Source organism: Bombina bombina, chromosome 3, assembly GCF_027579735.1.
Source record: "Bombina bombina isolate aBomBom1 chromosome 3, aBomBom1.pri, whole genome shotgun sequence".
Taxonomy (NCBI): domain Eukaryota; kingdom Metazoa; phylum Chordata; class Amphibia; order Anura; family Bombinatoridae; genus Bombina; species Bombina bombina.
Window position 1 is genome coordinate 752,416,779 of NC_069501.1, and position 12,059 is coordinate 752,428,837.

The 12,059-nt window shown below is 35.1% G+C and overlaps 1 protein-coding gene across 1 annotated transcript in view; it reads left to right on the forward strand.

Annotated features, from left to right (window-relative positions):
* DMD (dystrophin) overlaps positions 1-12,059 on the forward strand; it is a 4,487,195-nt gene that overhangs the window by 1,835,882 nt on the left and 2,639,254 nt on the right. The window contains exon 23 of the mRNA XM_053707599.1: positions 694-906. Coding sequence (XP_053563574.1) covers positions 694-906 — 213 coding nt within the window. The remainder of the gene's footprint in view (positions 1-693; positions 907-12,059) is intronic.

The window sequence follows — 12,059 nt, forward strand, 5'->3', positions numbered from 1 at the left end:
TACAATATGCCAGCTCATGTGTACATATATAACTACAAAACGTCAGGGCTATATTATAAGCATATTGATTGTTACAGCAGTTAAATTACAATCACTTCATTTGTTATAGTGCAAATATACCTTGAAAACAGTTTTAAAGTAAGAGACAGTGACATTATGCGTGTACTTTTGTAAGGATATAAAGAGCTAACATTTACTGTTTTATTACAATACAACTTTCATAGGGTGATTTAAACACATTGACAAGTACAAGATAAGTTCACTTTCTATGCTACAGGTTTTTGTTTTTTTAAATCACTTGCAAAATAAAACATTTTGAAAATGCAAACCAAAATCAGACCCAACAGAAAATAAATGCTAACAGTAATTTGTATAGTGTGTGCCTAGGTGTTTAATGTCCAGTGTAGAAGTAGCATTGCATTTAGTTGGAGAATCAATACAATCACATAATTCCATATGTGGCTTTTGTTTTCTGCACGATCACAGCTTGCAGCATTCTAGTCATGTTTTCATAGATATTTTCTTTAAAGATGGTTTTAAATAATCACAGTTATGATAATAATCTGCAAAACATTCTGCAATTTACACTGATAGCTTACAAAACTGTTCATTATGATATCTGTAAATTCTGTTTAGTAAGAATAATTATGTATAAAATGTGCCTTAGGATTTTTTATTTTATTTTACTTATAGGCCTTACAAAGTTCCCTGCTGGAGCATCAGGCTGACATGAATTATCTCAGTAAAACTGCAAAAGATTTATCCAGCAAAGCGCCTGCTGATGTCAAACAGAAATATCTGTCGGAAATTGACCAAGCTGAAAGCCGCTGGAAGACATTATCAAATCAGCTAGTGGGACAATCACAAAAACTTGAAGAGCTACTTAGTAAACATAAACAGTTCCAGGTAGGTATAAATTAGAATGTTTGGCTTTATAAAGGTTTACATGTATATACCACAGAGAAATGGAATTTTAAGAAAGACTCACTTTCTTGTAACATATGATATTTATACATTGCAAGCACTCAAAATGATCTTTCTAAAAACTATGAACAAACATACATGGGTGAGCAAAACTCAATAACCCTATGAAAATGTATATCTAAATAAAGGTTTACAGAGGTTGTGAGAAAAATAGCATGCTTTTCTTATTTCATAATACTTGCCCTTAATGTGTACTGTAGAAGTAATACAGCAGGTATGTGACATGACATATTGCTTTAAATGTCATTTTAAAATATTGTTATTTTTTATTTGCTTTCAAAAGTAACAGACAGTTTAATACACAGTGTATAAATAATGTTTTTAGTATTTTTCCTAAACAAAGAGAATTGTATTTGTCAGTTTTCCTCAGTATATGACATATAAGAACTACTAAAGTAACGCACAGGTAAATTGCTTGTACCTGTTTTCCTATGTCTGATTCATGTCATAGCTAAAGCCAGAGTATTTTAGTGATGAAATACAAGCAAATAAATAGCAAAGGGCACCTGACAAAAGCAACAACTGTCTTTTCATAATGAAACTATAGGTGTTTTGAGACCTTACTAGAATCTCCATCTTTCAGTGGAATTTTGTTATGTGCCTAGGAAGGTGACAGTTAAAAAGTGTCACAGCCTTTCTATGGGAAGCAAAGGTAGGCTGACCATAACTATATCCAGGAACAGCCCTCACTGATGACAGGTGCATTTTATACTCTTGTCTTTTTTTATTAAACCTATATCTGGAAACACTAGGGTGTTCTCAGCTATATATAGTGTTTCCTCTGTGCTCCTGTATTTTAATCTACTCCCCAAAGTTTTCTTGCGGCACTTGAAAACACATCTACTTTATTCTACACCACAAACCACACTTTTCTCTCCCTATTTCCCAGAAATTTACCACATCCTCTTAGACATAAGGGTATATTTATCATAGTGCGAGCGGACATGATACGATGTAGTGTATAATGTCCGCTGCACATCGAGAAATGCAGACAGCATATGCTGTCCGCATTTATCATTGCACCAGCAGTTTTTTTAACTGCTGGTGCAATGCTGCCCCCTGCAGATTCCGCTAGCAGGGGGTGTCAATCAACCCGATAATTTTTGAACGGGTTGATTTCTGTCTGTGGCCTCAGAGCAAGCGAACAAGTTATGGAGCAGCGGTCTTTAGACTGCTGCTTCTTAACTTCTGTTTCTGACAAACCTGAAGGCTCACGCGGAAACAGGGGCATCAAGTTCCATACAGAGCTTGATAAATCAGCCTCATAATGTATGTATTTATTTACTTTTGCGTTTATTTTATGTTGTAGATTCAAGATTTAAGTAGTTGTGGCTTTTCGGGGCTCTTTATTTTATACCGTTTTGGTGATCATTTTTAAAATGGCCGCTTTTGAAAACTAATCTAATGCTAGTTTACATTACTGAGATAGCTTCTGTATTACATACTAGAATATGTCCTGCTCATCAAACGTCTAGACTGTCCATTTTCTTTATATATATATATATATATATATATATATATATATATATTTACTGTATATATCAGGAACTTTTAAAGAACAAAATGGGTAACAGAGATAGCCATTATTGATAATAAAACCCTGTTAATGTGTTGTGGATGAGTTTCATTTTGATTAGACTTTCACTTGTCTAGGATATTTTTATCCATTTTTTTCTTCCTTTTATAAAAGAATATTGTGATCTTTAAAAAATGTTTGTCTTGTAACAATCATGATTGTATAGTATGGTATGGTATTCCGTTGTTTCCTCTGTTACTTTGCAAAATAAAAGATTAAAAAAAAGGAATAACCAGCACTCACTGTACAAGTATGCAATCCAGGGTGCCTCCCAAACAATATATATAAAAAACAGTCCACAGGGAGCACTCGCTGTATAAGTTTTCAATCCGTGTTTTTAATCAACTGTTAGCATCTTGTTTTTTCCTCACATGTCTGAAGACAGGGGTTACATCCCGAAAACATTAACACGTGATTAAAAACACGGATTGAAAATTTATACAGCGAGTGCTCACCAGTGGACTGTTTTATATATATATATATATATATATATATATATATATATTTTATTTTTTTTTAACGTTTTTAAAGCAGTCATTTACCTAGAAGAAATAGTTATCTTTATGTGTGCATTACTTAACGACTACTTGAAAAACTAATATTGGTCAGTCCCATAGTTTCAAACATTCTTGTATCCAAGAAGAAATGATTGTAATGATCTCAGTGACACATTATACCAGCAAGCACTGTGTGGCAAGGAGAATAAGTGCAAACAACTTACATACAGGCTTGCAGCAAAAAAAATGTTCAGTATTATATATTTTTTTTTCCTTTTTACGTCTTTTATAGAGGATTGTTAGAAACATAACACATACAGAGGAGCACATAACAGAAATGGCAATAAAACCGCATGGAAATATTACAAGCAGCAGTGATGCTATAATACACTTCAGTAATACGTATGGCAAATAGAAAAATCATAGCATACGATATATTGACATTCGGCTAAACAGAATCCTTTTTTTAAAAATGTTATTTATAGAAACATAAGTAGCCATTAGCAAGATCCTTCCAGATCAAATGGACTTCAGAGGAAACTCAATGGCTACAAGGGGGACCCATGACATGTACACTTTAACATAAATTAAATTTGGTTCTTGCTTGGTATTCAGAGAGATAGATATCAAGAGTGAAAATTTATAGATAGTAGTACTCATCTTCAGTCCTCCAGGAAAAAAAAGGGGGGGGGGAAAGAAGAAGAAGGGCGAGTTCTACCCTGTGATGAAGGTTTATGCATGCTCTGAACCTAAGAAGGCTTAAATTCAATCCAGCTATACCAGATCTCATGATACTGCTCAGTTTTGTTTAATGATCGGAAAGCATATTCATCTATATTTCTTATGTGATCTACAATAGCAATTACTGTTTTCAGGGATGGGGGAGGGGTTGTTTCCAATCTCTAGCTATGGCTAATTTTGTGGCCATAAATATATATGAAGTAAAAATTATCTCAGCTTCAGTCATATCTGGGAAGCCATGATGCAAGAGTCCCAAGGCTGGACCAATGCACACCGGGATCTTTAGAGTATTCAGGATCCCATAAACACTTCTCCATAGGATTTTGATCTTAGGACATTCCCACCAGATATGCAAGTGAATCCCCAGGTTATCACAATCCCTCCAGCATAGAGGAGAAGTTTGGTAGAATTTGTGCAAAGTGACCGGTATCAGATGCCAATGTGTTGTCAGTTTGTAGTATAATTCCCATAGAGTTGCACTGTGCAGTATTTTTTTTTTTTGCTCTAGTCAGCTTCCCAAGCCACACAGATATCTCAGTGTCTACGTTAGGTTCCCTATACCAGGCTCTATACTGACTATGTTTGGATGGTTGAGGAGGGGAAATCATTAGATTGTAGTGAAATGAAAGGGAGCCCTTGAATGGCTTACCACCGGAATGGTGGTAAGCCATTCAAGGGCTCCCTTTCATTTCACTACAATCTAATGATTTCCCCTCCTCAACCGTCCAAACATAGTGAGTATCCGACCAGCTTGCCCTGCTAGTCCCCAAGATTTTAGGATGCTGGCTAATCAAATAAATTCAAACACCAAAAGTATTGTATAATAAAAGTATTTATTTAAAAACAAAAGCACATCCTAAAAATTACACATTCTAAACAGGGACGTCTCCGTATATTAAAACTATATATGTTCAGTTCAATATAAAATATAGTCTGTAAATTATTACATTAATAAGTAAGTATATAGAGGAAAAAATAAAAACAAATGGATGCAATAAAAACAATTCAGGTTGCTTAGATGTGAGTATGGCCCATAAGGATATATCGGATTTTAATGGATCCAATTATTCTGTTCTCTAAGTATAGTGAGAGATAGAAAAAGCGTGGAGCTTTCCAAAATATATATACAGTCCACCAAAGAAACGATAAGTGAGTTGGTTCATAGATATACAGTCACGCCTCGTCCGTTCGTTGCCTATATGCACAATTTGCAGCGTACTTGTTTCAGCTGTGAATTGTAATAGTTCTTTCAATATTCCAGCCCTGTGCTGTGCACTTTAGTTATGAATACAGTGGGATATTCAAATTCATCCACGCTGTAAGATTGAATGATATCCAGAACCTTCTTCTTCTTCTTCTTCTTTTTTTTTTTTTTTTTTTTTTTAGGCTAGACAAATGGCATAATGTCATTTTTTCACTTTATATTTAATATTTAAAATATTTCACACATTTAATCACAGACATTTCTATGGGGAGCACTGTCACTTACCCCCACCATATATACTCCAAAATTTTAGAACAAATAGATAGGTCATCATTTTAATACCAGAATATTTATATCTTATATTTACATATATGGAAGATTGTTTATTATGTTGTATAATGAATGTTAAACTTAGAACCTGGAAGATTTGTTTATATAACTAGGAACCAATTATATTTGTATTACCATTTGAATATGATGCAATTTTAATAGGCATTACTTTAAAACAAGAAAGCCTAGAAATAATATATTATAAGTATGTGCCCTAAAGGAAGTTTTGATAAATCCCAAATGTATGTGCCAGAATAAACTACTATTTCAACAATAAGTTCTCTTTAGGATACATGAACATCCAGATTAAAGGAATGAGTATATACCACCTTAATACCTTTTTGGAAATGGAACACCAATCAGATACACAGCCAATCACACACATTTTGATCATTTAAAAGGGATCTTGCTGCAAGTCACAATCATCTTGATAAAGCCCATAGGTGGGCGAAACGCGTCGATTGCTTTTGAGACTTTGTAGCAGCATACCAAGAGTGACCAACATAACCATATGCCTATTATCAGCATTGTCATCTAACCCGGGTTAACCTTTCTACTATAATTCATTCAATCTTACAGCATAGATGAATTTGAATATCCCACTGTATTCATAACTAAAGTCCACAGCACAGGACTGGAATATTGAAAGAACTATTACAATTCACAGCTGAAACAAGTACGCTGCAAATTGTGCATATAGGCAACGAAAGGACGAGGCGTGACGTCAGACGCCGTCCCAACACGTGTGTGGTCTGTGTTCACAGCTCGCAGAGACTGCCTTGGATCTCGTAGCGGTCCTTGGTGTGACCGGAGACAGAACAAGTGGTAAAGTAAAGCGTTGTAAATACAGTGACTGTATATCTATTGAACCAACTCACTTATCATTTCTTTGGTGGACTGTATATATATTTTGGAAAGCTCCACGCTTTTTCTATCTCTCACTATACTTAGAGAACAGAATAATTGGATCCATTAAAATCCGATATATCCTTATGGGCCATACTCACATCTAAGCAACCTGAATTGTTTTTATTGCATCCATTTGTTTTTATTTTTTCCTCTATATACTTACTTATTAATGTACTAATTTACAGACTATATTTTATATTGAACTGAACATATATAGTTTTAATATAGGGAGACGTCCCTGTTTAGAATGTGTAATTTTTAGGATGTGCTTTTGTTTTTAAATAAATACTTTTATTATACGATACTTTTGGTGTTTGATACCTTTAGCCCTAGGCGCCCTCTTTATCACAAAGCCCTAAAAAGCTTTACTCACTGGTTAAACTGATACTAGACACATTTTAGGGATAGTGTCTTTTAGAGAGGTGCTTGGTATCAGCTCCTTAGCGCACTTCTATTCACTTTTTTTCCTCAAAATAAATTCAAATTGGAGTGGTGAGGGAGGTAGTGAGAATTTACGACTTGCTTCATCGAAGGTTAGAATAGAGCCCTCTTTGTATAAAGAAGATATAGATTGGTTGGCCACATCTAACCAGGTATTTACATGTGTTTCATACATTGAGATTAGAATACTTCGGATTTTGTAGATCGGTGAAGGAGTATTATATTTTTTTGTTACGGCAGAAACTGTGTTAGTTGCAGGTTAGATCAGACACAATGGCCCATATTTATCAAGCTCTGTACGGAGCTTGAAGGGCCGTGTTTCTGGCGAGTCTTCAGACTCACCAGAAACACAGGTTATGAAGCAGCGGTCTAAAGACCGCTGCTCCATAACCCTGTCTGCCTGCTCTGAGCAGGCGGACAGGAATCACCGGAAATCAACCTGATCGTGTACGATCGGGTTGATTGACACCTCCCTGCTGGCGGGCGATTGACCGCGAGTCTGCAGGGGCTGCGTTGCACCAGCAGCTCTTGTGAGCTGCTGGTGCAATGTAAAATGCAGAGATCGTATTGCTCTCCGCATTTAGCAAGGTCTTGCGGACCTGATCCGCACTGTCGGATCAGGTCCGCAAGACCTTTGATAAATAGAGGCCAATATGTTGTTATGATATGTTACAGTGCCCAGACAGCTTTGACTCATCTATTCTATCAAACATCCAACCACACAACACAGGTTAAAGGCACAACATCATTTAAGCCCTATGTTTATAAAATTTACATGAACATCTTATTATATTAATGAAAATTAAACCATATGTCTGCCCCCAACCAAGTGGCAGTAAATAACTTACGGCTAGTGTTACAATCGGTCTATTATATATACATTATAGATCACCTGAGAAGCCATGTCTATAATTCCACAGTTAGATAAATAATATAACCCCTACATTTATATTATATTTATGATCACAATAAATAATTTATTAGGAAAATGATCTGGACACATCAGTAAAACCAGCTGGGGATGTCATACAGCAGATAATCAGTTCAATAAATAATGCATTAGACATGATCTAAAACAAATACTTTAAAAAGTAGTATAAGATGATAAATATTGTATATCCTTTCACTTTTTGGTGATGTATAATGAGAAAAAATAGTGTAAAACTTCACTGTGTGAGACAATCAGTTGCAGATGTTTTGTTAAAATTTCTAGCTCTACTTGTATCTTGCATCTTTTCAGTAATGGTCACTTCTTGCCAAACATTTCTTCTGTAGATGATAAATCATCAAGTAGATACTGTAGATTAATTCTTTATTTTTGTAAAAACTTTTCAAATTTATGGTTACTACAAAGCAATATATATATATATATATATATATATATATATATATATATATATATATATAAGATTCATAGCTTACGTTAGTTTAATGTGCATAAACATAATAAAAGTGTCTAATTTCAAGGTTGTAACAACACACACAGTTGAAACAGAATATCTTACATGTCAAACCCAAATAGTACATTTGGGATATAAATGTTTGAACTCAAAGAAAAGAGCCTAAGGGTACCCATAAGGATGAGAACAATTAATGTGCTTTAAAAAAATAGCAACTTAGACAACCTCTAAAAGATTCCATAGAGCTTTAGGCTACATCATAACAATGTTAACCAGAAAAAGCATCGTATGCAAAAATGATAAACTTTACAACACTTACTCCAGATTTCTATAATAGAGTAAACTAAATAATGTTATTAGTTATCACATAATAATAACGACATTATAAATATAGAGTAGTAGAAGCATGCTGCTTCCATTAAGTCAGTGATGAGACAATTATTTTTTACAATACCTTGGAATTAAAAATGTGGTGGCATAATGGCTAGAATGGGAGGAAATGCCTCTGAAACATAGTGAGACAGGGAGTGCAGGTCAGCCAGAACAGTTGGAAGCATCTGGCTGAAGTATCTCACTGTACAGCCCCCCTCCCTCATCCTGCAGAGTGCTCTAAGGCAGTCACATAGTCTACCTCTATTGTAGCACTGGCCCTTTCGTTCACAATTTACACATTCAAATTTAAATTGTGTACTCTTACGTGGGATCTTAGATTTTACCAAAAAACAAGGGGATATGGGAACGCGCTGTAAAAAACAGCATATGAGAGGTAAAGAACTTTATAAGGAATGTAGATTACACAAGCTTATAATAAAAGTTTATAAATGTATTACAAATATTTGTATTACAATAAGCGATGCCGGCATCTGACACAGAGTAAAATAGTACAATTAAAATAGGATAAGGATCAACATATAATGTAAAACATCATTGTGTATTGATGTAAGTAGCTGAAAAAATATATGTTGCAAAATAACACAATGTTAAAATTGATAAAGGCCTGACTGGGCTGAAACGCGTATAAATTTGCTCATAACTTGTGAAAATAAGTAGTAGGTAAGGTGGTTGAGACCAACTCTAATTCACAGAGTTGTTTTTCTCTTGGAAATACCATCATACCCATGATCTACTTTCTTATGTCCAGCACTGGAATCTGAATAATATGGACGCTGTTACAAACTTTACTTGCAATACATCTGCTTGACTTACATATGCGGTAGGTGCGGTGCATTGAGCCATTTTAATATATGAATTGACTCTATATGCGTAATTCCCACCCATGACCCACATTTGTTGAAAGCAGTTTGATTCATTTTAACTTCAAAGAAACAAAGTTTGTCGTTGCCTACCATTACTCCTGCAATTTGACCTCCTGACTGGAACAGGCCCACAGCACGGGACATCCCGCAAATACGGCTGTGAAAGTGTCTTTGAAATTTAACTCACAGTCATTGGATACAAGCCAGAAGATTTTGCAAGTTTTTCGCTGTTTTATAAACAACGCAGAGGGAATCACCCAAGTTATACCTGCATTCATATAAACAGCTGGACCAAACACTCTAATCACTGGCCTGATTGTGTTAAGGACGGTAACATTGACTCTGTTTCAATTTTAACATTGTGTTATTTTGCAACATATATTTTTTCAGCTACTTACATCATTACACACTGATGTTTTACATTATATGTTGATCCTTATCCTATTTTAATTGTACTATTTTACTCTGTATCAGATGCCGGCATCGCTTATTGTAATACAAATATTTGTAATACATTTATAAACTTTTATTATAAGCTTGTGTAATCTACATTCCTTATAAAGTTCTTTACCTCTCATATGCTGTTTTTTACCTCTGAATAATGCTGCTGATACTGTGCTGATATTTCAAAGCAATGTATAAATTGCTTGTGTCACCTGTATCCTCACACCAGAGCTGGGTCTAGCCAGTATTGAAAGAGTCAAGCTTGAAGAGGCTTTAATTAAAATCTCACAGTCTAAAGAAAATGCTGAGTCCTAGGGGCAGAAGATTTAGATATTTTCCTCCTGTATTTCCATGCATTTAATAAGCATAAGGCAAGATGACAAGTGGCAAGCTAATGCTAGAGCAAGCTACAATATCAATATCGCTAAACCACGCTAAAATTAGCACGCAAATTCATATTACATTACATAAGTCCATAGTAAAACAGATTTACAAGAGAAGGTTTAGCATGGCCGATACTGCTCTAGCGCACCATATACTTTCAAAAGATATATCAACAATTCTAAATATTTCTTATATTACAAGTAAAAGTTATGGCTTGAAATCGAGCAAAAGCCGACATAGCGCTAGAAGATTTAATGTGACTTGAGACCTGAAGTAAAGTGTAAGGATTAAAATAAAATTTTAATCCTTACACTGCTTGACTGGAAATAGCTCCAGAGTGTATACAGTATGTGTCTATATATTTTATATATATATATATATATATATATATATATATATATATATATATATATATATATATATACACTGTATATAGTATATATATATATATATATATATATATATGTGTGTTTATATGGGTAAATATATATGTGCAAACATAAATACACCTATATTAACATAAACATTGTCTGCTGCAATTTCTTACTGTTCCAGAACTAAAGGAAATCTAAGCCCTTTGTTTAGAAAAATAATATATATATATTGATGTAACTTAAAAGATCTATTTCTTCAAAATGAAGGATATAGGAATTGAAAGTATTACTAACTCACTTTAGTGTAGTTGGTCTAGTGCAGTGGGTTAGCGAGTAATAAATAAAATAAAAATGTTTTACCTCGCCCCATGGAAGTCTAGCGCAATATCCCAATATCCCAATATCCAAAGTTTTGAAGTTAATACCAGCGCTAGTTAGCAGTTAGCACTAACGAGCGATAAAAAAAAATATTGCTCCACTTGTAATTTAGGCCATAGTGCATTAACACAAGAAAATCTAAATATATTATATGTCCCTGTAGGATAAGTTTCTCACCAGTGAGACAGTGAGGCATATTTAACAAATGTCTGTCGGACCTGATCCGACAGTGCGGATCAGGTCCGACAGACATCGATGAATGCAGAAAGCAATACGCTCTCCGTATTCAGCATTGCACCAGCAGCTCACAAGAGCTGCTGGTGCAACGCCGCCCCCTGCAGACTTGTGGCCAATCGGCCGCCAGCAGGGGGGTGTCAATAAACCCGATCGTACTCGATCAGGTTGAATTCCGGCAATGTCTGTCCGCCTGCTCAGAGCAGGCGGACAGGTTATGGAGCAGTGGTCTTTAGACCGCTGCTTAATAACTGGTGTTTCTGGCGAGCCTGCAGGCTCGCCAGAAACACGGGGCCTCAAGCTCCATCCGGAGCTTTATAGATAGGCCCCATTATATTCACCTCTGCACCATACAAAGTATTATGTAATAGGTAGCTATGTTGACCAGATGGATGTAGACAATGTATCAGTCATGTGTTTGAAAAAGTGCAGTCCTATACAATCTGGAGCAGCTCACTTTCATGTCAAAATAAATGCAGGCAGGTAACCCTCCCTGTAGGGCACATGCAGTGTAAGGGGGTCCGCATTCCTGAGACTCTAAACAAAAGTAAAATGAATCATGGTACAGTTACTCAGATCATAGTGGCTTGATTACTTTTATAAATTATTACAAACTGTTTCAGGAGTATCAGGTCTTATTTCTTTGTATACCATTGTCCAGTAGGTTTATTAACATCACAGTGTTAGTTTGCCTTAGCAGAAAGAAAATAAGCTGAATAAGAAAATAATGCACAAATTGACTGGTTATATTTTTTTCAATATCAATAGCAAGAGTCTCTTCTGAAATCTGTGTTTGAGGGGTAATTAAGCTGAAGGTTGATAACTAATATTGTCACCAAAAAGCTACCCAAAATTGTACAGGTCTCAGTTATTCAAGTTTTGGTAAACAAGTTATAATAATAGATTA